The sequence below is a fragment of the Urocampus carinirostris genome, chromosome 11 (genome assembly GCF_059441175.1).
Source record: "Urocampus carinirostris isolate Australia breed hairy pipefish chromosome 11, RoL_Ucar_1.0, whole genome shotgun sequence".
NCBI lineage: Eukaryota > Metazoa > Chordata > Actinopteri > Syngnathiformes > Syngnathidae > Urocampus > Urocampus carinirostris.
This window is the reverse complement of record NC_142359.1, coordinates 21,612,582-21,640,550: the sequence shown is the minus strand read 5'-3', so window position 1 is coordinate 21,640,550 and position 27,969 is coordinate 21,612,582. Positions and strand designations below refer to the sequence as shown.

At 39.4% G+C, this 27,969-nt stretch overlaps 2 protein-coding genes and 1 non-coding gene across 9 annotated transcripts in view; 1 reads left to right on the top strand and 2 right to left on the bottom strand.

The window, feature by feature from the left end:
* Window positions 1-3: 3 nt before the first annotated feature.
* On the bottom strand, window positions 4-10,747 carry LOC148356775 (uncharacterized). Of its 4 annotated transcripts, none has more exons than XM_088347511.1 (8): window positions 10,606-10,747; window positions 6,958-7,049; window positions 6,222-6,603; window positions 3,550-3,678; window positions 3,258-3,337; window positions 3,022-3,183; window positions 394-507; window positions 4-318 (listed from the first exon to the last, which is right to left on the bottom strand). In XM_088347511.1, the coding sequence occupies exons 3-8, from the start codon at window positions 6,592-6,594 to the stop codon at window positions 286-288; spliced, it is 891 nt and encodes a 296-aa protein (XP_088203637.1). In that variant the 5' UTR covers window positions 6,595-6,603; window positions 6,958-7,049; window positions 10,606-10,747; the 3' UTR covers window positions 4-285. The 4 variants fall into 4 exon arrangements, with proteins under 4 accessions (XP_088203637.1, XP_088203639.1, XP_088203640.1 ...); XM_088347513.1 differs by having other exon boundaries at window positions 10,650-10,714; XM_088347514.1 differs by lacking the exon at window positions 10,606-10,747 and adding an exon at window positions 9,842-9,920.
* A 2,925-nt stretch (window positions 10,748-13,672) lies between these two features.
* dgki (diacylglycerol kinase, iota) overlaps window positions 13,673-27,969 on the bottom strand; it is a 72,539-nt gene continuing 58,242 nt past the window's right edge. For all 4 annotated transcript variants that reach the window (XM_088346930.1, XM_088346932.1, XM_088346931.1 and 1 more), the window contains 11 exons: window positions 26,030-26,109; window positions 25,904-25,948; window positions 24,639-24,708; window positions 24,487-24,527; window positions 24,182-24,306; window positions 24,055-24,080; window positions 22,674-22,711; window positions 22,469-22,589; window positions 20,243-20,279; window positions 20,057-20,156; window positions 13,673-17,450 (listed from right to left, as the gene is read on the bottom strand). In XM_088346930.1, coding sequence (XP_088203056.1) covers window positions 17,343-17,450; window positions 20,057-20,156; window positions 20,243-20,279; window positions 22,469-22,589; window positions 22,674-22,711; window positions 24,055-24,080; window positions 24,182-24,306; window positions 24,487-24,527; window positions 24,639-24,708; window positions 25,904-25,948; window positions 26,030-26,109 — 791 coding nt within the window. In that variant the 3' untranslated portion in view covers window positions 13,673-17,342. The remainder of the gene's footprint in view (window positions 17,451-20,056; window positions 20,157-20,242; window positions 20,280-22,468; window positions 22,590-22,673; window positions 22,712-24,054; window positions 24,081-24,181; window positions 24,307-24,486; window positions 24,528-24,638; window positions 24,709-25,903; window positions 25,949-26,029; window positions 26,110-27,969) is intronic.
* LOC148356774 (U2 spliceosomal RNA) lies at window positions 21,885-22,078 on the top strand. Its single transcript, XR_015852144.1, has one exon. It is a non-coding gene; the product is annotated as a U2 spliceosomal RNA (small nuclear RNA).

The following is a 27,969-nucleotide window of genomic DNA, read 5'->3' as shown; positions in this document are numbered from 1 at the left end:
GAATAATAGTTCAAGTAATTTATTTGTTTTTCTCATTGCTCCAGTGTACATTTTCCAGACGAGCTTAGTTCTTGCTCATTTTATGATCAATCTTGACATTTCAACCTAAATACTGTTTCAGTTTGTCTATGTTGGAAGTCACCAATATCAGCAGAAACAAAATTCGAACAAGCCAAGAATCATTGTGAAATTAATCCAAGATCACTCTTCACTCAACATCCCATTGAAAATGAGAAACACAGGGGAACTCCTTCAAATAGTCGGTGTCGACAAATGTTGGGGCCATCACTGCACATCCTCCTCGTTGAATGCCGCCTCCTACAACAGATGATGCGTCATAATTTTTACAGATTTCTCTTTTTAAAAGCACATACAAATGCAAATGTGGCTTACATAACCGCCTTGCTGCTTTGCCCAGGAGGAAAAGTGATTCTGCAGGTAGGTGGCGCCGTATCCCAACAGGCGGTTCATGGGAAGGGTGTCGGCGGCTGACAGACGACTCGTCACCTGTGTAAAATCCATTGCTGCATCACGGCTTTGCTACTTTGCGGATTTTCGTCATGCGTTGTAGGGCTGCACGATTTTGGGAAAAAAACCTAATTGCCACCTTTCAGACCAGTATTGCAATTTAGATTTTAAAAGAAAAGTGACTTTCCTGTGCAAGTACTTAATCCTTGGATGCATGACCTACCAGTACTCACGCTCTTTCATGAGTGGGATCGAAAATGAGTGCAGAAAAAAATAAAAATACTAATGGCATCATGTCAAATACCTAAAATATGACAATATGAAACCATTTTACATCCAAGGGTTGATACTAGTGCCATGATTTAAACTTAAGTAAACAGCGCCCTCTTCTGGGGAGCTTTGTTACGGTTGCCGTCTGCTCATACGTTGGTGTGATGGTGAGAAACTCGCAAACTGCCTTGACTGCCTAGTGCTGGTAAAACTTGCCTCCGATTGGCCGGCGCTGTGAAAACCGAAACTGTTCATCCTTCCCCAAGCGGTTAGCGCCCTATGTGCGCCCAAAAAAAGTGTCTCGTGATTACACAATCGCACTACGTCAGATGGCAATTACGATTAGCTGTCGGGTTATCACGCAGCCCAGGTGCATTGTGTTCTGCATTCTGATTGGCTTAACAGCCGTCCCGCCCCTTATCTGGATGTGTCTATCTGTCCGACAATTATGTTGTAGTCCGAGTTGTACATGTAGTAAAGTAGCTTGACGAACCTATATTACCGTATTTTCCGCACTATAAGGCGCACCGGGTTATAGGGCGCACCCCGAAAAAATAGTTTTTTGTCCTTTACTTGACATACATGAGGCGCACCGGATTATAAGGCGCTACAAAGGGAACGTCGACAAAACAGTCAGATAGTTCAGTCAAACTTATTACCCCCTTAACATTCCAAAAGCTTGCAAAGAAGCAAATACGTGTCGTAGACACGTGGGATGCGGTGTCCGTACGATGTCACTCAAATGCATCGTTCCAAATATCATTCGAAAGGTTAAAGTCTTGGGATTCAAGAAATGCCAACCATTCCTTAGTTTCTGTTTTATTTTTCGCTCGCAACTTTACTGTGCATATGACAATAAACACTTGGAATTGAGTTTAATTTAAAAATAGACACTCCATTCCATCCATTATCTGCACCGCTTATCACAGAAACATCGAGTTCAGTCTGAAACAAGATACAGGGAAAATATATAGCCGGAGTAGCTCACCGAAGTCGTTGTGTTCCATAATAATGTGCAACCATGGTCCTCTTATATCCGTGAGTGTAGTAAATCCAGGAGAGTCAAATATTTACAAATACAGAATGGTAAAACATGTTTCCTCTATGCCCTAGACAACCAGACTTGCTATTCACATTCATCTTTTTCGGCCAATTGCAGGCTTTGTTTTGCCGCTTTAGCCTATGCCAGCCTGTAAATGATAAAAAGGATCCGCCCCCTTTACCTCCGAATAACTTTAGCCAATAGTGATCGATTCAACTGATGATTGTCACATCTTTTTCGGCCAATTGCAGGCCTTGTTTTGCCGCTTTAGCCTATGCCAGCCTGTAAATGATAAAAAGGATCCGCCCCCTTTACCTCTGAATAACTTTAGCCAATAGTGATCGATTCAAATGATGATTGACAGATTAGTTAGCCAATGAAACGCTGGTAAATAAATCCCAGCATACACCGCGGACTACTTGGCGTTCAGGGGAAAATCTTGTCGGCGGCTGCTACATTAGTTGCAAGACTTTGCGACTTAATATTGATCCATAAATAAGGCGCACTGTATTATAAGGCGCATGGTCAGCTTTTAGGTGCGCCTTATAGTGCGGAAAATACGGTACATACGTGCAAATTCAATTTCGAGTTCTCCAAAAGCCATCATGTCAACAAAACACTGGACTGACAAAAGCACCAAAAAGGTAATGGATGACGCTTTCTATGGCCAACAAAGTTGGACTTCCAACCCGCTTAACCTTCTCTAGAGCTACATGCGTCTTTTTGTTACTCTCTAGTGGCTCCTTGCTGCTTATTAAAAAATGTTCGATATTGGAAATGTATATGGTTTCTGTAAGAGCAAAAAAACTGGACACTCTTTAACGACCTCTCATATTTACGCGGCACAGACATTTTATTTTTGTCCAATATGGCTTTTTCAACATTTTGGGGTCCTGCCCCTGCTTAAATAAATTAAATGCTGTTTTCCATAACATCAACATGATGGTGACAGCGTATCCCGTGAAGTAAAAGCAGTGCTTTGAAATCAAAAGATTATTTTAAAATTATAATTTGTCATTAAACAAGGTTATTAAAAATAAGTATAATAACATTGAGGACAGTTTTTATTTCTTTAACAAATGTTTGTGGCTGTAAATTGGTTTCGGGTTTTTTTGTTTCAATGTACAATACAGTATTTAATAAATAAATAAAAGGTTTCTACTATCACAAGACCTTTTTGGGACGTAACCCTGCGAAAAACGAGGGATTACTGTACTGTGTCATACCCCAAAAGTTTTTACCTCGCAGGCGACTGCCATTTGAGTCTTGGGTGACGTCTGCGGTCCCGGAGCTTCGGGGTCGGCATTAAATAACCCCATTCTAATCAGTAGCGTCTTCATCAACTTCTCAAAGAAGCCGTAGTTCCACAGGAGCTGCGTGGACTTCAAAGTTTCCTTTAATTTCTGCAGGAAGAAACTTTCCTGGTGAAAATGTCGCAGACTTGGAAGCAAATATTAGAGGAGCCAAATAGACTCACCCTTGTCACCTCCTCATCAAAATTGTCAGCACACTCTCTGAGAAGGAGTCCGATCAGTTTTTCCACATTGGCGTCCTCAACTAAAGACGGGGTTACGGTCGGAACAGAAATACATTTGATCAAATGGGGTCAAACAAGAAATTAAACTAATTAAATGCTGGCTGAATTTACTAAATGTGTAGACTCTACCATTTGTTAGAAGCTTTCCGTTTTTTATAGTCCAAAAACAGAATTTTGGTTGAGAAACCCACATTACACTGCAAATTTCATAAAAACACTACAAACTTCTTACCATCCTCAGGTGAATCGGCCTCAATTTCCGGCGGAGTGAAAGGGATTTCATCAGCAATCTCAGTCAGCCTGCTTGCTACTTCATCCAGCTCCTCGACATCTTCTGGTTCGTTGTAATCCACTGGAGAAGCTTACAATGCATGCAGGCCAAAACAAAGCGGGTTACCTTTGTGGCGTTTTAAGCGCTGGATTTTTAAGTCAATGTCGGCACAAGATTGAGTGAAGGAAAGTAAGTGTGCAAGTGATCTTGAGTTTTAATAAAATATAATATTGAATTATTATTTTTTAATCACTAAGACATTTAAGTATGGAGAGACAAGTGTGGTTTACTTGTCACCTGCACAGTAAGACCACGTAGCTACGGGACCTTTCTTCCCAACATGCCTACATCGTTGTTGCTGTGCGAGGTTCTGTCTCTTTAGAGAACTGGCTTTTTTTTTGGCTTCTAAACGGCTCTCCAGATTATTTTTGTTGCTTTCATCCATGTAACATGAGTCACAAAATAATATAAAAAGGGGAAGAAAATAAAGAAAAAAAAAAAAAAGAATGAAAAAAACCAGAAAAAATAAAATAAAAAAGAGGAAAAAAGATAAGAGAAAAAAATGAAAAAAGCTAAAAATGGGCAAAAATAAGTAAAAAGCTAGGAACATGAAACTAAAGAATAAAAATAAATAGGGTAAAAAAAAGAATAAAAACAGGAAAAATACGTTTTGGGGTCGCTTTGATCTTTCCTGTGACACATTCAAATAATTTGCAACTATATCAACTCAAAGTAAAATCTCAACATTGTACTTCCTCTAAAAAGTGTGATTAAATACAGTTCTGTAGTTTGCAACTAACTAAATAAATCTACAAAACATTAATATTAAGTAACAAATTATTCTTTAAAAAAAAAAAAAAACGAAATCTAATGTAATAGTTCTTGTAAAAGTAACCGACACATGCTGGCCGTGCCTTCAAATATTACCTTCACCAATTCATTCAAGTTTAAAAAAAAAACTGTGTTGACGGAAACTCAGCAAAATGTAACTTGATTTGATTCCAAGTTTTGGACATGTTTTCCAATGATTTGGTTGCAACGCCCAGGATTAATGTTGTTCACCATAGTTCAAGCACAGACTTTGTGTGATTGCTCAGACCTCTGGAAGCTTAGATGGAGCATTGGTGACAACAACTTTTACGATTTGCTGCTGAAATCTTGCTTGATGTTGGTTATTCTTGAGCAACTTGAACATGGTGCCCGTAACTTCAAAAATATTCTACCGACTGACGCCATCTTCCGACTGAAATCATCATTGCAGCCTCTCTCAAACTGCACGTCTGTTGCTTGAACTTACTAACACTTATTTTTTTAACTTTTGGGAGGGTTTGGGTTGGTATTTTTTTTTTTTTTTAACGGTCCTTTTCGTAATTTGACCATTTTCTTCCTCGAATAAATGAAACAGGAAACAGCACGCGCGTAAAATCACTCACCACCCCACTAAAAAAACACTCCCACACAACCACCCACCTCCATTCGTCCAGCCTAATATGCAGAGTAGCCGTGACACAGATGATAAAAGATAAAAACAAATAGGCGCAGTGAAAAAAAATAGGCTCTCTAAATTTAGTTTGGCATTTTAACACATACTGAAGAGAAAATATTGAAATCTAAACTTTTGAAGGACACTTCAAACTACGCACCGCACAGTTATTAAAAACGAAGAGTTCATCTTCCATGAATTTGTGAATTCATAACAGCAAGTATTTAATTCTGCGCTAAAAGAAAACGCAAATGAAGGCTGCGTCGCTTAAAATGGAGCCCCATATCTTCATTTGTGGATGCCTCAGAAACGGACCATTCACTTGTCATCGTTCCTTGAGGATTAAATGAAATTCTGGTCGATTACGTCACAGTGTTATGTATTTAGAGCGCATGCGTCAAGTTGCTGTTTTTCTCTTTCCCATGCACACTTGAAGATTTTGGTGACCCAGAGGCAAAATTACAAAATTATTTCGATACTCGAAGCCAACGGCACAGTGCCGTTTTGCTACAAAAAAGTATGTGCACGCACCTGATGCCGGAAGCAAAATACCAGATGTGCGCAGAGCTTAACAAGAAAATTAAATTTAATCAATTATCATGGCAAACACCAATTAAAAAACACAAGAAGCCTCGCATATGTTGCAATCTGGCACTATTCTCCATGGTATGGTATCCCGGGCGCTGTCGTCTACAAAAATAAGGCTCACTTTTTACGCGACACAGCCCTCATTCACGTTTTCTTTCAGCGCAGTATTAATATGTGCTGGTCTTTGTAATTACCATCCTGAATAGCTACATGACCCAAAAACAAGAGACGGAAAAGACTCGTAGCAGACCAGTAAAGGACGAAGCATCGTTGGTGTTCAGCGGCCAAAGGAGTAGATGCCAAATTCCCCAAGCGGTTAGCGCCTTGTGTGCGCCCAGCTTAAAATGCAAGAAATTGACTTGAATTTGTTCATTCCTTCTGCTTTAAATTCGGTGCGTCTTGTACAACGACAAGATTGAATTTCTCGGCTTTTAGTCAGGTGTGCTCTGTAGTCCGAAATGTAAGTCTAATGTATAAAAGATTTCTCTTTGGAGCAGCAAACAAGACTCAAAAAAGGCACCCTCAATTCTTTCTATGTCAATTTGATTTGTCTGTTCCTTACCGCTTCTAAAATCTCCTGATGGTTCGACAACGGCGCTGTCTTCCTCAGCCCCTTTATGACGTCTTTCTGTCTGCGGCTTGATGCAAATCAAAATGTTGGGCAGACGTTTCCACTTTTTTTTCTTCTTAGCCTTCTTGGGCACAGCTTCTTCCTGGTTCTCGGCTGGCAGCAAGCATGTGCGGGGCGATTCGGCGCCACCTTCCTCGACGGACGACGTGCTTTTCTTTTGCTGGCAGCGCCGTCTCTTCTTGGTGTACGCCATAAGGAGGCGAAACTCGAGCATGTTTTGGAAATGGTCAGGGTCTGAAGAGGACCCGCTGAGGTCGTTGAGGTTGGCAAAGGGGTCGTGAATTTCAATGCGTCCAGTTGCCATGTTGCTTTGCTATAAAACACGAAAAAGGGATGTTACACAAATATAAAGACACATTTCCTGAAATATTAAAGGATTCAGTTGTCCCATCGTTTATTTAGGGCACATGTGTCAAACTCATGGCTTGAGGGATAAATGTTGCCCGCTCATTCTATGTGGAAGGCGAAAGCATACAATGTGTCTAAAAAAATGAATCACTAGAGCTTTCACGAAAAAACTAAATTTCTCGCAATTAGTTATCTGAAAATGGCCAAGATTTTGTTATTTTGATATATACAGTGTGTTATCTATTATGCATATGTGGACATGTTTTAAAACACAAATGTGTTTAATGAGTTATTTAACATTAAACAGTAGCATACTCACCAATAATACTGCTTTTTGTGTGTGTTAGACCGGTGGTCGGTAACCTTTTCAGTATTGCGGAGCGGTTTAATGGCGCATTATATTCTTGCGACCTGGACAAATAATATTAGTAATAATAACAATTAAAACAGGAATAAAATAATAATGAGTATAAACCGTGTAATTACTCAATCTCTAGGGATTACAATGACACACTAAACCGCATTGCGCACCATTTTTACTCACAATACCACATTGTACAATGTTGCTTTTGCTGAACGCTTTCCCATAACTCTCCATTACAACAAGAAAGTACAGCCAAACAAATGCTTTTGGGCTTAACTCTCCTATATTGCTCCAATGGATTAATGGAGTATTATGGGAAATATTTCAGTCGAAACAACGTTGTACAACAACGCACGATTAATAATTTGATGATGAGATAAAACCGATTGTCTTTTGCTTAGACACCTATGATCCTAATGTGCTTGTGGCTAGGATTATGAGCAATCACAGCCCTGATCCGGGTTTGATACTCCCCTACATCCGATGCTGTGAAAATGAGGTCAGTTTGGTTTGTCGATTTATCAGTTACGGTGATATACTACAGTAAATATCGGTATGACACTCTCAAGCTTTGATTTTATTTTTGGCTGAAACAAATTCAGTAATTCAGTATAAACTAAAACTAAGACATTAAATATCTTCTTTCTGTGCGGCCCAGTACCAAACGACCCACGGCCTCGGTTGCCGACCACAGGGTTGTAATACCACTTTTCTCTTCTCAAAATTGCCTACAATTTTTTTTAAATTAAACAACAACAAAATCATGATTCGGGACTATTATTTTAGTCTATGCCGGCTTTATAATGAACAGAGACTTAAGTCGTCGGGCGTGAATAAACCTCTCCAGCGATCACATTCAAATTTTTACTTGGTAAAAATCTTCCACTTCTGGTTTTCATTTTTTTTTTTTTTTTTCCTACTATCCATGATGGCTTGTGTTTCGCCCATAAAAATAGAGTGCGTGATAAATTGTACAAGTTATTAATGTCAAAAGATTGGCATGTATGCAGTAGTTACGTTCATACTACATGGCATGCAATTACTGTACATGTAAGTCATAGGGTTACATCAGGCCCTCTGAGGGCAGCCCTTACACAGATGTGGACCTCGGTGAAAAGGAATTTGATACAACTGATTTATTCAGGGCAGGCATGTCAATCATACGACACGGGGGTCAGATCCGGCCCGTTAGATAATTTAATCCAGCCTGCCATACATTTCTGAGTATTTCTAAAAAGAAGTGAGTCGCAAGGTCATTTCAATCAGAAGTTATTTTTTAAATGCTCTCTCCAGCCAGGAGAGGGCAATGTTGAGTTTGTATAGCATGGTAAGTTGATTTAGGTGTATAACTGCTTTCACTCAACTGTTACAAATAATAAGTTATGACATTCAATGCCAAACATGAAAATCTGTTTCCCTATTGTTTGTGAATAAATGTGTTGTGTTGAGAAAGCATCCCTTTTCGTCTGATTAGAATATGTAGGGTAGGTTATGAATGTAGGCCGAGAAAGCATAATTGTTGACATTCTTTTCCTGATCCAGCCTGATTCAAAACAGAAGGTCATGATCTGGTGCTGTGCCGAAAATTGTTCCTAAACATCACTAACACAATCTTGTAACTCATATTTGGGGGAATGTAAAAGAACAGAAAAGCACAGAGCATTTCCAGCTTGTAGACCTTCAAGCAATGGTTCCCAAACCTTTGCAGGCTGGCGCCCCCTTGGCTACCCAGTGTATTACTAGCCCCCCCCCCCACATTCCAAAAACATGCAGGTCAGGTTAATTGGCCGGTCCAAATTGTCCTTAGGTGTGAATGAGCGTGTAACTTGTTTGTCCCCGTGTGCCCTGCTTCTGGCTAGCAACCAGTTCAGGGTGTCCCCTGCCCGAGATGGGCTCCGGCACCCCCGCGACCCTACTGAGGATAAGCCGTGAAGATAATGGATGGATGGATGGATGTAAATATTGGCAAAATAACATTGACCTGCATGAAATGTCGTCACTAAAATGACTACCCTTTTTCTTACCAATTGATGGACACGTAAACGAGCTGATTTTACTGCGATTAGCCAGCGATTCAAAACAGTAATTCTTCGAATATCACATGTATTCACAAGTGATATGCCCTGTACATAAAATGTATAACGGTGAAAATTTACTATCAAATTATCAATGTATAAAACAGAAGTATAAAGCAGAAGTAAATGGAAGGAGACCAAGAGGAAGGCCGCGATTGACGTGGATGGATGGTGTTATGAGTGCACTGCAGGAAAGAGGTCTAAATATAGTGGAAGCTAGAGCTCTTGTTGATGATTGGAATGAGTGGAGCTGTGTTGTAAAAGGATAGTGGGATGTTTAGACGTGTTCTAAGGGATGGGCGGGGCACCCGTATGATGCGGCAGGGGTAAACCAGTGAAAGCTGTAGGGGCCTGCTGTGAAGCGTGTGTTGTGTCACCCTGACCCGAATGACATGGCCGCTTTCTTGTGTCCCGTTTCATCTGGAGGGACGGAAGCATGACCAACTTGGGTGTCGGGGTGCTTAACTTGTTTGCTTGTTTGGGCATTTGGGTTGGCCATGGTCCAAACATTTTTGTGTGTGTTTTTTGCTACTTTTTCCTTTTTTAAATTTTCCTTGTTTTTGTCTTGCTGTCAGTCGCCCCTCTCAAAGGGGCATGGCCAGGTTAGATGGATAGATAGAAAAAACGGGAGAAAAACGTTCACAATATAAGGTGCCTTTTCAACCCGTTTAAAAGTGATTTTTATACACAAGATGCAATATCTCCGTACTTTACTGTTCCATTACATTCCCCAAAATATGAGATACGAAGTTGTTTTAGCATACCTGTCAACCTCAACGGCTCCATGCCCGTACAAACTGTCGTATTTTCCTGTACGAAATACAAAATAATCGTACACTATATATATTTTTTTTCCGGAATGATGTATGATGGGAAATCCCCAGGCGGAAGACGCATGTGATTGACAAATTTGCGTTTTTTCCGTACAGATTTCCTTGTACGTCGTACTCGTCTTAAAATGCATAAAAAACGTACTTTGTACGGTAAAACCGTACAGGTTGGCAGGTATGTTTTAGTAACGTTTGCGCGAAAGGGGGTGGTTTGACACAGCCATCCCTGATTTATGGTGTTGTATCCCTCTTGTGGTAAAAGATAGAATAACACAAAAATAAGTCGCTAAAACTGCGTTTAGCGACTTTATCGAAACCCCAAAAATTGAAAACATTTTCGTCACCACACAAGAGATAAAACACCAAACAAACGTTGATTGTTTTATTACAAGTTGAATAACTTTGCCGAATAAATAAACCACAAATGATACTCTTAATAATTTGAATGAACCTTACACAGGTGACCAGCAATTTGGAAACGTTTCTCATCAAAAACCAAGCAATTCATGACATTTAATTATTGAAATTAATATATTTCAAAAGTAGATAAGCGGTATTTTAAGCATAATTTAAACGTATTCAAACGGCAATTGGTTCTGAAACTTTTGACAAAAGTTCACTAACACGAGACTTTAGTAGTTGTGTTCGGAAAATCTTCAGTTTTTATGGAAATGTTTCTAATAAGATAAATTACTTACAGTACACCGAAGACTTTGAGATGAAACAAGTACAAAAAAGACACCTTTTAAAAGCCTCGAGTCAGGTTACTTCCGCTTTCAAGGATGCTTCTCTCCGCAAACACTTTACGTAGTACGTCATTGTACGTCATGACGTAAAACTCATTCAATTATCGAAATCCAAACCTAGCTCAGAGATATATAAATTAAAGTCTAAAATAACCTTTATTGTCAATCGGATTATCATTATTGCTCAATTCGACATTCTCAAGTGCAAATTTACGAGTTTCAATGTGAAGCAAAACAATTCATGTTGTCCATAAAGCTTTTCCCAGACGAGAAGGCCATTTAAACTACCGTCATTTTTGTAAACATTTTAGTATTTCGTTGAAACTTATCCGTTTCCCCTTGGCATGTTTGGTTATTTATATTTTCATGTGTTTTGAATTGGCAGCATGGCGGCTGAGTGGTTAGCGAGTCCGCGGTAGGGTTCTGAGGTCATGGGATCACATCCAGCTACCAGCCTTCCTGGGCAGAGTTTGTATGTTCTCCCTGTGCTTACTTGGATTTCCTCCCACATTCCAAAAACATACATATCAGGTTAATTGACCAGTCCAAATTGTCCGTAGGTGTGAATGAGCAAGTGAATTGTCTGTCTGTTGTCTACCCCTGGACTGGCTGGCAACCAGTTAAGGGTGTCCCCTGCCCACTGCTCGAGGAAAGCTGAGATGGGTTCCAGCACCCTCGCGACCCTACTGTGGATAAGCTGTGTGAATCATGGATGGATGGACATATTTTGGATTGTTTGTACAAATTGGTTATAATGTTAACGCAACATTGCAGTGGAATTTTTGTATGTATTTGTATAAGCATTTCGTACAATAAAGCATAAAAAAGCAACCAGAACTGTATATTAATTTCAAACAAAAGACATGTGTGTTATTAAATATATATATATATATATATATATATATATATATATATATATGAATATATATATATATATATATATATATATACATTCGACTTAAAAATATGCTGTTGGCACGAAAAAAAAAAAAAGATATATCTTGATATCCCCTGTTGTAATTCATATGGTTGTGTGTATCATACAGTTCTTTCACTTATTGAATCCCAACTTTTAAATGGCTTCCCTCAAAGTGTATACACGTGATTTCTCAAATATATTTTCCCATTTTTAAAACTATGCTTTCTGCCGCTCCTTGTTGAAAAAAATCTGAAGTGTTTCATTTTATAGCTTGTAAGATTGACAATCGCTTCCAACAATTTTAAAAAGGATACTGATACGTTATTGTCAAGGCCATTTTCATTAAAGCTATGTACAGGTGGAAAAATCTCGGCCATCGCCTTTTATTGTGAAATTTAAAAAAGCTTTCCCACTACCAGAAGGCCATTAAAACTAATAATATTCGTATATATTTTGATATATTTTTGTCACTCATGTGTTATTCCTCCAAGAATGTCTATCTATATTCTCTTGTAAATTTGTAGTTTTGTTGTGTTGTTAACGCAACGTTGCAGTGTAATTTTTTAAGTAACACTATAAGTGTAACGTTTGATAGAGCTTTTTTTTTTAAAAAGGAAAAAAGACGACCAGGAAAGGTAAAAATAAACCCAAACTTTATATTGATTTCAGACAAGAAATATGTGTAACTGTATATTTTTTCCCAATTTATATAGAACTTAGCCATCCACCATTCCACCAGTACAACATTTTCAAGTATGAGATAGCACAAGGAATCTACATCCATTCTTCATCTTCATTATCTGCATCGCTTATCCTCAGTAGGGTCGCGGGGCTTCTGGAGCCCAACCCAGCTGTCTTCAGGCAGTGGGCAGGGGACACCCTGAACTGGTTGCCAGCCAGTCGCAGGGCACACAGGAACAGACAATTCGCTCACTCATTCACACCTAGGGACAATTTAGACCGGCCAATTCACCTGACATGCATGTTTTTGGAATGTGGGAGGAAACCGGAGTGCCCGGAGGAAACCCATGCAAGCACGGGGAGAACATGCAAACTCCACACAAGATGTTTGATCTCATGACATCAGAACTGTGCCTCACACGCGCTAACCACTGTGGCACCATGCTGCCATACATCCATACTGTGTTCTGTAAAATGAATTGATTTCACAAAAAACTAAAAATACATATTGGAATTCCTTGTCGTCATTCATATGGATTTGTGCATCATAAAGTTTTCTTTCACTTCCTTAACATATATACATGTGATAGTTAGTCAATTTAATTTTTCTATTCGTACAACAGTGCTTTCTTCTTGCAATCAGTACCTTGGAGTGGTGGGCCGTCAGGGACTGCAAAGTCTTCACTACTGGCCTAAAAATATCTGAAACGGTGTGATGTTATATTCTTTTTTTTATGAGTACTTACTAAATAATCCCCAATTGTTCATTGCTTCCAGATGTGTGCTTCCATATTTAAGTATTTGACCATTACATATTGCCAGGGTCATTTATCTCCCCGGAGGCCTGAGGCCAAACATCTGTGTTTGATAAAGCTGTTGGTTTAACCAATTAGATTCTGAATTGGCAATTAAGGTCCTCCTAGTGGGCCTTGGAGACTTTACTGTTTCAGAAACTATGATTGGATGTGTAGCTGTAACAGAAGTATCATTACCAAAATGTGAAGAAAAAAATCCACTACTGTCTACTGCTTTGTTGAACGGTCATTCGCAGCCCTAAATCAGATAAAAACATAAGCCGGACATACGAAAGTAGAGGCTCGACTGAAACGCACGTTACCTGTACGACAGATTAAACAAAATCTTCATAATGAAAGAATAAATGGATTTTTAGTGAGTAAAATGTGGCTATATTCCTAAACAATATTGACATTTTATGAGATTATCTTTGATAATGTGTATATATGTCACAGCTGTAGCTGCAGTACATGTTTTATAGCCATAGAAGTAATTTAAAGTTGGATTTAAACTTAGCACCACTGAAGGCCCAAATGTGAAATACACAGCGCCGCCGGTGACTTGTTATACCATATTCTGCCGCACGGCCTGAATGTTTTCATAGAACGAAGATACAAGTCAAACTTCAACCAAGATCACTGCGTCTTTTATTTAAAATGAATCTGTTAATAGCCTGTGAAAAGGTTTGATATTTGGAACCAGGAAGCAGAAGTATGTATAGATGAGTGTTGAAAAAGAGGAAACATGCATTCCAACAGAGATAAATAAAAGAGAGGAAGGTTATTCACTCAAAACAAAAACACAAAATATTAAAAACAAAACAAAAACTTCAAGTTGTCTTGAGCAGCGATACAAGTTCAGTACAGGATGGAAACCAGGCATTAAAAACTCCAAATAGTATCATGGCTGAGACCATTCTTATAATAATAATAGTAATAATAATAATACCAATAATAACAAGAATAATGCATGTCTATGCCAATACTGGAAAGTAATTATTGCCGAGGTAAGAAAATGCCATGCAAAACCATCGATAGTAAAAATGAACTGGAATATCGAGATCCGATTAAATGGATATATGTGTGGATTAGACAGGCCACGCCCACAAGCACAGCAGCCATCATTCATGTGCATATCGGAAAAAAATATTCTAGTCTTGCATGTCTATTCCGAGGAAAAACTGTACAAAAACTTCACTCACTTCACACCAACGAATGCATCTGATGTCGCCCCATTCAGATTCTCATGAGAACAACTCAATTGCTTCATCTCGAGGTAAGAAATTTGGTCAATTCAATTTTTCACTGTTTGAAATGTTGGCCAATCAAAATCTTGGTTTGACTTGTTACCGGAAAAATCCTAATTAAATGTCACAAAATCTGAGTTGTTACATGCAATCCGTATCCCAAAAAGCACTTCTATAATAGCTAAATTGTTCTGTGATAGTTTATAAAAAGGTGATGAGAAATAGAACGAGAAACACAAAGAGGGGAAAGGATCTCCAAGCCGACCGGTACCGAAGTACAGAAAAGTACCTCTCTTGTTGCAACATTGAAAACATTAATGTAATGTAAAAACAATTAATGGAGAAATGCAACAAGACGGCATCTCTTCATCTTGCATCAAATATGGCTCAGAGTTATCACACACATACTAAATCGTTTGGCAGCTGAAAAGTTCATTCTGACATCATGGATATGATGGATTCATGATATTTTCATTAAAAAAAAATACAACATCCTTAAATACAGATTGGGTACAAAGTGAAATGTTCACAATTAAGTGGTGTCTTAGAACGAGTATTTTTTCTTCTAATGGTGTTTTAAATCATCACACAAAATACACAATATATAAATCCAAAAGCTTCCACGTGCTCTGAACTGTACCTTAAAGGGACACTGTGTAATATTTGACCACTAGATGTGTTGTGAAATGCAACTGAAAATGAGTCCTACAAAGCACAAGTAACAAACTATGGAGATTCATAAAGTGACCAAAGCGTTGTTTTTCTTCTTATTTGATTGCCGAGCTTTTCACAAGCTTTTTGGTCTTTGGGGGTACCTGTAGCAGCAAGATGTCAGACAATCATGTCAGCTCCCTCTAGCTGAGACTCATGTAATGTAAATAAATACGTATTTCTCGACCTGCATCTAAAAAATGTAAGTTTATATGATAGTTCATGTATTTTTACCTATTATCCAAGTCAATACAGACCCTCCCCTACTTACGACCATTCAACTCACAAAAAACGGTAGATACGAAGATTTTTTCCGGGATGTCGAAAAATATCCGGACATTGCCGTAAGTTAGATTTTGTATTGTGTTTTTCCGAGTATAGGACATTACTGTAGTGTTTCTTTCCGCCGCTACAGGCATGTGGCGGCTCTGTGAGAGCTCACCCAGCATCCACCCTGAAGAAGAAATCAGATTCCTCTTCCTAGTTCGTGTGTAAACATACTGTACTAAGTTTGACATTTTTATTGTTTAATATATCGTGCATCCATTCAATATGGTTGGTGTAAAGTGTAAAGAGGCGAGCCGTTTCATTTGAAATGAAAGTGCAATAAGAAAGCTTGATGAGGTTGGATCGCCTTTTTTCGGCCACTTTTTACCACGGAGGAGGAAGTCGCCTAACTTTTGAAGCTCATCTTCCAAAAGTAAGTTTAACTTAACTTTATCTTTATAAAGCATATTATTTTATGAAATGTTTATGTTTTTAGTAAAAAAAAATACAGGTTACTTATACGAGCCTTAAACATACTTATATAAATCTTAAACATACAAAATATAGCACTGAAGCAACTTACGAACAAATTCAACTTACTAACGATCGTCCGGAACCTATCTTGTTCGTGAGTAGGGCAGTTTCTGTATACTAATATTATATAAATATATATTTTTTTTAAATCAAGTTTTGTTTATTTTTTATGGATCCCTTAACCTCCTGGATTGTCAAGGCACCACTGACTGTGGTGTGCCTTGAGCAAGTACAGCCAGGCAGCCCCCATTCCTCTCCAGGTCGTTTTTTTTTAGGGTTGGGGTTTACTTCCCCTCACGAATTAGATTGTACTGGTTTCCATTGTTTCCGGGAACAGGCGAAGCCTCTTGATCTGAGTGGCAAATAATACACAATGTGCCCTAAAGGCACCAGCGAATGTACAACTGAACCACTTGAAATTGAAAAATAAGCTTAAATGAATGATTTTCTAAACAAACCTCTATTAATCAATAGACCAATGTTGTGATTCAATAGCACTTGTCTTAGAATCTAAGGGGTGTCAAACTCATTTCAACTCGGAGCCACACAATAGAACAAACGTTCCTTTGGGGCCGTACTAGAGATTAGAGGGAAAGAAAAAGAGAAAGAAATAAGGGAAATAGGAAATAGAGAAAAAGAGAAAGGGTGGGACAAAGAAAGGAGGAAAGAGAGAGAAAAGAGAGAGAGAGAATGTGAGAAACAAAAGAGATAAAAAGATAAATAGTGAGAGAGGGGGAAAGAAAGAGAAAGAAAGAAATTCATAGAGAAAAAGAAAGATAAGGAGAGAAAAGATAAGGAGAGAAAGAGAAGGGGAGAAAGAGAGAAGGGGAAATCAAAAGAGACAAAAAGAAAGAGAAAAGTAAAAAAGGAAGAGCGCAAAAGAAGGTAAAAAGACAGAGAGAAAAAGACAATGATGAACAAAGAAAGAGAAAAAGAGAGAGTTAGAGAGAGAGTGATAAAGAGACAGAGAGAGAAAGATCGAGAGAGAGAAAGAGAGAGAGAGAGAGAAAAAAAAATACAAGTACAGCGTTTGTGAGCGGCACCTGGCTTTGGCAACATCAAGTGGATAAACTTCAACCTGCAGCTCGTTTTTCTCTCGCGCTTCCCTCAGCGTTGTCTCGCGGGCCGGATTCAAAATGCATTTGTGACCATTGATCATATTCGCGTCTGCTCATTTGTGTCCTGGGTAGCTTTTGAACTGGTGAAAGAATACTGAAGATGATATGACTTGAATGTGGTATTGTTCCTGTGACAGACTCCGACATGTGCATAATGTCTTTGGCACAACGGCTTGGGTGGGTGGAAACACTTCAATTGTATTGGAGAAGGTGGGAAACTTGTGACGAGGCGGCCGCTCCAAAGTGCACTTTACTCCAGTCATACAATCTGCCGCCGGGTCGGCCGTGATAGACACAGCCGGCCATAATAAATACAAATGTCAATAAATAAATACAAAATAAATAGCTAGGGAGATGAACCCACGTCCACCGTTGACATCTGCGACGATTCACGTCTTCGCCGCTCCGTGTGTTCGAGTCAGACAGCCGTCTCCAAGTCTTCGTTTGGGATGGAAGGTGTTTTTTGGCTGCTCAGGTAGGAGGTAAGCTCTAAGTCGCCGGCTGCCTGCTCAACTGGCGTCTTCCCCTGTATTCATAAAAGAGACCTCACTTTCGAATCGATGATATCTCTAGTTACTTTATGGTCTGGTGTCTGGTGAAGTAACAGGAATTCTTAATATCTGTGAACTCGCCGGTGATAAAAAATGTACAATTCCAACAATATACAGAGGATTCATAATCCCAAAGGTGAGAACCACCAGGAAAAGTATGTGTGTGTCTATGTGTGGAGTCAAGCTTTGGAACGGATTGCAAGACGAGATCAAACGGTGTCCAACTTTTCACTTGTTCAGGTTTAGATAGAAAGGAACATTCCTGGTGGAATATAGAGATGAGGAGGGTGGGGTATGAGTGGTGCGGGAGATTGGGAATAGTGTGTCTAGTTAACTTTGTGTTATTGTTGCTATTCTTAAATCAAAACTGGTATTATTAATATCATTACAATTGTTGTAATATCAATGGTATATTTGGTGGGGAAGATGAAGGGGTAGGTAATATAAGCATTTTGCTTCTTACTGCCCCTTTTCGAACATATTCTCATCTCATCTCATCAGCTGCACCGCTTGTCGTCAGTAGGGTCGCGGGGATGCTGGAGCCCATCCCAGCAATCATCAGGCAGTGGGCAGGGGACACCCTGAACTGGTTGCCAGCCAATCGCAGGGCACACAGGAACAGACAACTTGCTTGCTCATTCACACCTAGGGACAATTTGGACCGGCCAATCCACCTGAAATGCATGTCTTTGAAATGTGGGAGGAAACCGGAGTGCCCGGAGAAAACCCACGCAAACACGGGGAGAACATACAAACCCCGCACAGTAAGTCCGGTAGCTGAATTTGAACCCACACAGGAGGTTCCCAAGACCTTAGAACTGTGCCGCACACACGCTAACCACTGCGCCGCCGTGCTGCCCCTTCGAACATATTATGTAACGTTATTTTGTTGTTAAATTATTGTTTTTGTTCTGTTTTTATTTTGATGTTTGAATAAAGTTTTCATTCATTCATTCAGGATGAAAATGGTTGGGTGGTTCAAAAGGTGAAAAGAGTGCGGAGATGACATGTTTCTGTTACACTATACAACCCAACAAACTATTGATATGTTTATTATCTTGACTGAAATTAGCCTCGAGTCGCTTGCATGAAAGCAGGTTAAATCTAGCTCGGCTCAGTTGCTGTGGTGATTTATACTCTACAGATAGCTTGCTCCAGAACAGGCTAACACAAGATTTTCCCCAGAGATACTTTTGGCACCTCATCTGTCTAGCGTGCAAAAAATGAATGGGTATGATAACGCCCCCCTTCCCCACTGAAAACATTTTCTCCTTGGATCTACATCATTCATGAGTAGCCTTAGGTCTTCAAAATGTTGATTGTCTCCAAAAGTTGAGAATTTCATGCCTGCTATATTTATCTTTTATAAACATTAATCCCTTGCTTTTCACGAGGATTGCCTTCCAAAAATGAACCGTGATAGCCAAAATCCAGGAAATAGAAACATTTCTTGTGTTCACAATTATTATACAGCTACCGGCCTCCCTGTGAGGAGTTTTCATGTTCTCCCTGTGTCTGCGTTGATTTCCTCCGGGTACTCCGGATTCCAAAAACACGTTTGGGAAGTTGATTGGCAGGTCTAAAGTCATACGTCTGACAACGCTTGTTTTCAGCCAATCAGAACGTGAGGCAGACAACAGCCCTAGGCTGCCAATTTGGGTCGGCCATTTTTGTATCGCAAACAATGCTCTTGTGATCCACACACTTGTAAAATGTTTTGTATCGACTATGCGCCTGGGGCACTTGTAATGTAGATCAGAGACATCCAAAACGATCAGTAGGGATGAAGTCCTTCCCTTTTCCTCAACCAAAAACTAATTTAGAGAAATGTTTAAGATGGATAAAGGCATGCAGGCGGCCTCGAGATCAACTCAACGTGCAGAGGATTAATGGGAACTGGAACAAAGTAATTTTCTTTCTAGAGAAAGTGTTTAATGTTTATTAAATTGAAGATTACGCTACTGTTGGGTCAGTGAGAGAATATGGTACCGTGAGCTTCTGGCCATTGACTTTGTCTGATGTGACGTCGGCCACTTCGTAGTCTAAGATTGGTAAATGCAGTGTATCCCCGTATTTAATGTTTAATGTGTATAAACAAGAATATTTTATCCGCCCCCCCAAAAATGGATAACTTTATTATATGTGTTTTGCAGGAGCTAGATAAATATCCACGGTAACTAATGCGGTCTACATTTACTGGCGTAAAGTTATTGCCGCCACTATACTTCGAACATCCGTGGCCCGAGACTTTAATGTAATTTTATTATTATATTATCTAAATTATTACTGCATTTTTAGGTTCAGGAATACGTTTTTATAGTTATTTAGGGTTACTTTAAAGCTTTTGAGAAACCAGGAACGGATTGACTGGTTTTCAGTTATTTCGCACTGGGAAAATTTACTCAAGATAAGAGCATTTCTAGAAACAAGCATGATTCAGGAACAAATAGATCTATGAATTTTAACCGTTATATAGAATTTTATTGTTTTAGTAATAATTATTTAAGTTTGGCATATTTTTCATCTCCAAAATTGTTTGACAAGTCTTTTATCTCCACTCTGCACAGTTGTGTGCACGTACCTGAAAGTTGGTCTTCTGAAGCGATGCGCCCGCCTCCACCAGCAGACGACACACAGCATGCTGCTTCTCCAAAGCCGCTTTGTGTAAGGCCGTGTCTCCTCTACGCACACACATGAATAAACAATAAACGAGATGATGTTGTTGCAAAAAAGTAAAAAGTAACATAAAACTTTAAATTCCACATACTTTTCTCTGTCCGGCAGGTCAAGAAGCACTTTGGATCCTAAGGAGGGAAATACAAAACAATGCATAAGATTGTGATAATCCAGTGCCTTTAAGTCAATTTCAGTCAATCGAAGCTTGGAAAAAAAAAACATTGTTTTTAATTTCAGGACTACAAGCTGCTACTTTTTTATTATATTTTAAACAATGCGCTTTAAAGACCCAGTGGGTAATATTTGACCATTAGATGGCACTGTTTAATGTGAACGAAAACCAGTGCCAAATGCAGAGAGATGAAAGATAAATACGACAGCGACTTCTAGGTATGGATTCCACTATGTAAAGAAAATACAAGTTTCTTGACCTATAGTTTTTTTTCTATAAAAGTTAATATCATTGGAGTTACCTTTGATCCTGGAGCAACGGTGTCAAGCAAATGCAATTGGGTGTGTCACGCCCACAACCACCAATGACAACAGCAGAAAAACTACGTCTGTGTTCAATCTGGCACTATTCTCCACAGAGTGGGTGTACTGGCGCTGTTGTCTAAAAATATAGGGCTCAGTTTTTATGCGACACAACCCTCATTCGTTTTTTTTTTCACGGCGAGTAAAATATGTGCTGGTTTTCGTTATTGTTCCTGTAGTCTGTACCTCGAATGGTCACATGATCCGAAAATGCGTGACGAACAACTTCAGATGTGCGCGGGCTCAGCGCAGTTGGTGTTGTGCTGCCAAAGACTTCAATGCCAGAATTTTAAAATCAGGTGCGGCTTGTACAAAGCCAAAATTGAGTTTTGTTCTTAAATTTGATCGGCGATTTTAATCAGTAGTGCTTTGTAGTACGGAATTTACAATACCGTAAATAAGCCGCTACTATTTTTCCCAAATGTTCAACCCTGCGGCTTATTCAGTGATGCTGCCAATTTATGTATTTTTTCTAACAGCCGCCAGCGGAGCTCGAGTGCAAAAGGTAAGATTTAGACCGGTGGAATATATGCGAGTGTGTTGCTAGCGTGTATTTGAATTAAGGAGCGTAGGACGACGTTCATTTGACAAAGTCTCTTTACCATACTGGGAAAGATGACTTTAATGACGTCAGATATAAGGAGGAAGATAAGCACGGTTTACCATGACTTTTACAAGTACCGTATTTTTTTTAACAGACCCGTTTCCTGGTGTAGCGAGCGTGTTCCTAGTAGCGTTTTGCTACCCTTCACAGACACGGTTCGGGATCAAAGTTATATTATTATTAAAGCTTTGAAAAATCTCTCGGTGTACCGTCTTTCTTTGTAAATATGTGTAACCATATATAATATGTATTTGCAACTGTATATTTTTGTAATGTAATCATTTTAGAGACTTATTCTGATATGTTTTCCACGGGCGATTTAAAAAGAAGGGGCAAATACAACGGGGGCTGATGGGAAGTGGAGTAAAGGTGAGACGTGTTTGTGGACGCAGCGGACAATAGTGGATATATATTTTTCCCTCCCATACCTTTGGAAATATACTTTTTTTTCCCTTGGATTATTTTAACGGGACCCAGACTCTGCAGGTCTGCGTCATATCTTAAGTACCAGTATCATTTTACGTTCAATTTGCCGGCTGTTGTTTTTGGACTGTGTACTTGGCGGCTGTGATTTTTGGACTGTGTGCTTAAGTCCTTAGCTTGGCCTTATGGCTTTAATGCTAGGACTTTAGCATAGCCTTTGATGCTAGGTCCTTAGCTTGGCCTTAGATACTAGGTCCTTAGCTTGGCCTTTTGATTTTTGCATTCCGGAGATGGAATAAGAGCTTGCTCTGTCCACTGCACGCATCGGCCCGGTATTGCAGTACCTCCGGGAACGGTGCATTCGCAATGATCGCAACAAGGCTTTAGGGCTAGGACCTTAGCTTAGCCTTTTGGCTGAGAGTAAGTGTCCCGGCTCCTAGGCTTTGTAGCATATAATGAACTGACCGATAACGGATAATGGATAATGAATAACGAAGATAGATCAATAACCCTTAAAAACCCCAAAACCCCATTCAGTTACAATTGCGGGACTCGGGTTTGGGTTAATTTCGTGATTGTGTTACATGTTTTAATGTGGGCGCATGCGGCTTATATACAGGTGCGGCTTGTGTAAGTACAAAAGCGGTTATCCTCTTAAAATGTGGTGGGTGCGGCTTATAATCAGGTGCGCTCTATTGTCCGGAATTTACGGTAATTAATTTAACAATGCATAAAGTGAGGTAGACTTCTACTTACCCTGCTGTAGGATGAACACCACCAGCTCAGAGTGTCCCTTCTGCGAAGCTTTATGAAGCGCTGAGCAACCGGCGGCGTCTCTCACCAGCAGGCTTACGCCGTGATGCACACACTCAGATAGCTGTGAAACCATCACACGGCCATTAACTCAAACACCTACGTGGAATAACGACTGTAACAAAACAACCGAGTTTTTCTTGTGTACCATGGAAAGGTCCCCCGAGCTGGCGGCCATCAACAGAGCTGAAGTTGGACACACAACCACAGGACAAAGACTGGAATTTGTGTCATATTATGAATGGTTGTATCAACGGAACATGTAGGCTCTTCAGGATTCATAAATACAGTGCCTAGCAAAAGTATTACCGTCCCTCCTCACCCGTCCCAAAGGACTCTCTGTCATATTGCCACATTTCAAGGCTCTCAAACTAAAACTTAAAAATAAATGAAAATATTTCGGACACAATAGCGAAGTGGAACCAAATTATTTCGACTTTCTATGTTCTATTTACAACAAATAAAGTAAAAAGTAGGTGTCACATAAATATTGGCTGTTTTCTCAGCTCAGCCAACTGACTTCAGGAATTCCCTGATGACTTCTGAATGATCCAATGTCGTCTTAATGACTGATTAACACATCTTCCATAGCACTGTGCGGGCAATAATATCAAAATGGAGAGAGCATAAAACCACTGCAAGCCTACCAAAACCTTTCGGCCCAAACAATGAGAAAACTAATCAAAGAAGGAGCTCAGAGGCCCCATGACAGAAACAAACATTTTGTGGAACAAGGTGATATAGTCAGATGAGACCAAAATTGAACCTTTTGGGCTGAATACAAAGAGTTGCGTTAGGCGTAAGAAAAACGCTGCACATCACCCTTAAAACACCATCCCCATTGTTGAACATGGTGGTGGCAGCATCATGCTCTGCGGTTGCTTTTTTTCAGCAACGACTGTGAAGATCGTTAGATTTAATGGGAAAATGGAATGGGTCAAATACAGGGCGATTCTGGCAGAAAATCTGTTGGATTCTGCAAGAGACCTGAGAATGGGCTGGAGTTTCACCTTCCAACATGACAAGGACCCTAAACACAGAACATGCATCTACAATCTAGTTCTGGAAGGTCTAAAATTAACAATACAAAGGTGTTACGATGGCCAAGCCAAAGTCCAGATCTCAATCCTATTTAACATTTGTGGAAGGGTCTGAAAAATAGGAAGCACAAACACTCACCATCAAACCTTAAGGCATTTGAGCTATTTTGTAAGGAAGAATGGGCAAATATTTCTTTTTTGAAGCTGTGTAAAAGTAACAGAGATATACCCAGTACTTCTGTGACCCAACATTTTCAATTTTCTTATTTTTTAGCATAATATAAAATGCTGAACACATTTGGTTTCTTTTCATGATTGTGTCTAACATGTTGTTTATTCTTAAATATAGTTGGAGTTTATTTATTATTTTTTTATTTTTAAGCCTGAATTATGGCAATACTAGGACTCCTCTCTTTGTCACGCTTCAGTACTTTTGCAAGGAACTGTAACATATGAGTAGCATGCTTTTGCAGGTGTTTATGTCCGTACCTTGCTCTTCAGGAGTCAAAGGCGCCCTACAAAAACAAATTTCGCTTTACTTTTCGGGGTTACATATTTCACAGTCTTTGTTTATGAATTAAGTATGAACGTAGTAGCAGAGAAAACGTATTCGCACCCGGTGTTGGGCTCCACCACCAGATCAGGCATTCCGGCCGACGAAACCTGGACCCCCGCAGATCCCTCGTGGTCCAGGATAAAAACCTCCTCCTGGCAAATTTCTGTGACAAAGTGTAGGTGCTCCTAAAAACATAAAATAGATTTTATAAAAATCACTAATCATGCTTTAAGGCAAGTATGAATCAATGAATAACCAGTTGAATGTGTAGTGGACATTGTTTGCAAACAGGTTAGACATAGCACTGCAGGCTAAACACAGAATCAAGGCCTAAAAAAAGAAAAATCAGATAAAAGAATGTTTACCTGAGCCTTGTCGATGCGATAAAAGCGATCGGCAGAAGTGGCTGTGGACATTTGAAAGGAGAAAAAGAGCATGTGGGTAAAATCAAAATCAGTTTGGTGAATGATGGAACCAGAAAATATTTTTGTTTATCTATTATTTCATTTATACTCACAATCTAAAAAACTCCAGCTAGAAGGGAGTCTGATAACTGATGTGGTCCTTGGCATCACCCTGCCTTCGTCCTGGATTGAAAAAAAAGCAAGGCAGAGAGGCAGAAAGTTAGAAGGAAAGGCAGAAAGAAAGAATAAATGAAAGAAAGGCAGAAGGAAAGAACAAATGAAAGAAAAGCAGAAAGAAAGAACAAAGAAAAGAAAGGCAGAAAGAAAGAACAAAGAAGGCAGAAAGAAAGAAATAAAAGAAAGGCAGAAAGAAAGAACAAATGAAAGACAGGCAGAAGGAAAAGAAAGACGGAAAGGCAGAAAGAAAGGCCGAAAGAAAGAACAAATGAAAGAAAGGCAGAAAGAAAGAAAGGCAGAAAGAAAGAAATAAAGAAAGAAAGGGCGAAACAAATAAACAAATTTAGGCATAAAAAAAAGAAATAAGGCAGGAAGAAAGGCAAGAAGAAAGCAAGGAAGAAATATATAGAAAAAAAGAAATAACGAAAGAAAGGCCCAAAGAAAGAAATAAAGAAAGGCAGAAAGAAAGAAAGACCGAAAGGCCCAAAGAAAGGAAGAAAGACCGAAACACCCAAAGAAAAAAAGAAAGAAAGAAACAAAGATAGCCAGAAAGAAAAAAACAGCAGAAAGAACAAAAGAAAGGCAGGAAGAAAATAGAAATATACAAAGAAAGACAGAAAGATAGAAAGAAAAAAGAAAGAAAGACCCAAAGAAAGAAAGAAAGGGTTAGAAAATATTTCAACTACCACTTCTTAGAAGTACCTGAGTAAAGACACTTAGCTACTCTGCTTGTAGAAACGTTTCAATGCAATTTAAAAACCTTTTTCTATATTTATGTATGGCTACTTACTCAAAATACACTCTTAACACACAGCACTAATGGTGAGATCTTCATAGTATATCGCTTTTAAATATTGAATGACAAATATGAATTTACTATTCCACAAAAATCCACTAAACCATTTCAAATATTACTCCTTTTAACATCATTTTGTTTGGAATTTAACGAGTTCACATGCCATTTAAAATAATCAATTTGGTTTAAATCGTAATGATTTCACCATAAATAAATGAATGAGCAAATAGCCTTTATTGTCATGTTACACATTACAACATTTCTACCCTTTTGCACGTGAATTTGCACTGAAAGGAGAAGCCCTTCAAAAATCTCAACTCTACATTCAGAATTGAAACCAAATTGATTCTGGAATTTAGTACAGACACCCAAACAATACGTTTTCAGATGTGCATTCGAGCTTACCTGGTAGTGGACTCTGTGGCCAAGCGAGGGAACCTGGTGCAAGTCCTAGTGAATAAAAAAGAGGTTTATAATGCGAGCGCAGACCTAAATAGAGTTTAGGCGACTAGGTGAAGACGAGGTTCTCGCCTCTTGCAGTCGGTCAATATAGAGTCGGCACGTCTCCAAGTCGCAGTCGCCCCTTACCACCACGATCCCCACTGGGACGGCTGCAACACAAATGTCAACTATTAGGGGGTATTGCGCAAAAACGGAATCGAGGCTAATTGGATAAGCACGGCATTTCGGCTTAATCGGTTGCACGTTTGCCGAGCCAGGATGCCAGCTAGTTGGGGTGAATGAGGTTGCACGGCATCCTCAAATAGATCCAAAGGATCGATCTCAGAATCACGGATCGGAAAATCGAAAGTAGTCTTTGATGGCCGCTGAACAACAGCTCTTTATGGACGATGTCAAAGAAATCATAAGAAAAAGGTTTTACACTAGCACTGTTATTAAGGAAAAGCTCCAGCTCAAATGTATGCCGTTTGTACACTACAAATAAGTGTGTTCAGTGGTTCAACTGTCGTCTGTCACACGGGAGGCTTGTGTTAGATTCCCGGCCACACAACAAAGACACATTTTTGCCAATTTATCATAACAGTCTTTATCTCAATTTTCGATTTCATGTATTTTATTAAATGTTTATTTTGGAGTGACACGTATCATCTTACAGTGAACAACGTTCATTATGTTCTTAGCAACGAGAATAAACAGAATTCTAAATTTGATCATTACTCATTTATTGTTTATTTCATTAATCCTTAAAAAAGAATGAATTCAGATTCAGATTCAGATCTACTTTATTGTCATTCTAGTACACGTGTATACAGAACGAAATGTCGATGCATCTGACCCCCACAGTTTCCTTGAATGTACAGATATAAATAATGTTGTATTGTATTTTGGCTACGTGTAGTATTTTACCATAGTGCCGATAGTGCAAGAAGAGTAGCTAACCAGATGTGCAAAATGGGCAGTCAGGTTAACAAGTCAGGTACACAGTAACATTAACACTGTAACAATAACGCTGTAATTACAATAGTGCAGAGAGCAATGTGCAAGGAGTGGCAAGCTATAAAAAAAAACTGCCAGTAGTGCAAAAGTCAGATTAGCAGCCGTTTAGATTTAAGTTAACTATATGTTAGATTGACCATTTAACAGTCTAATGGCCAGGGGGACTAGACTATTGCGGAGCCTGGTGGTCCTGCACCGCACACTGCAGTACCTCTTCCCAGAGGCTAGCAGAGTGAACAGTCCATGATGGGGGTGAGAGGGGTCCCCGGTAATGTTTTTTGCATGGGAATATCACTCTCCTTGACAAGGGAACAGATGAATGGGAGTTGGACCAATAAATAATTATTACCCTTGTCAAATACCATCCATTATCTGCACCGCTCATCGTCAGTAGGGTTGCGGGACTGCTGGAGCCCAACCCAGCTATCTTCGGGCAGTGGGCAGGGGCCTCCCTGAACTGGTTGTCTTATAATCTAATAACAATAGCCTATGAGGCCCTGAGCGGGGAAGCTGCAGTGGCTGGGATTGAACCCTGGATCTTTGCACCGTGGGCCTGTACGTTAACCACAATTTTAATGTAGGCTGATTAATTTAATGCAACATATCAAGAATATCCATGGAAAAACTATAAAACTCATTCGTGTTTCATAAGATTGACTGTAGAAGTGCCAGATATCTCTAGGGATAATTTTAGCATAGTCTGGAGCAGGCTAGCTCCCCATAATAACCGAGCTGAGCTAAATTTAACCTTCTTTCATGCAACTGACTTGAGGATAAATTCAGCCGAGATAATAAACATATCCGGACTTAACTCTTGTCTTGGTTTAGTGCAGGGGTGTCAAACTCATTTTAACTCGGGGGCCACACGATAGAACAAACACTCTCCCGGGGGCCGGACTAGTAGATTGAAGAGAAAGAAAAAGAGAGAGAGAGACAAATAAGAGAAAAAAAGAAAGAGGAAAATAGAGAGGGTGGGACAAAGAAAGAGAAAGGGAGAAAGAGAGAGAATGTGA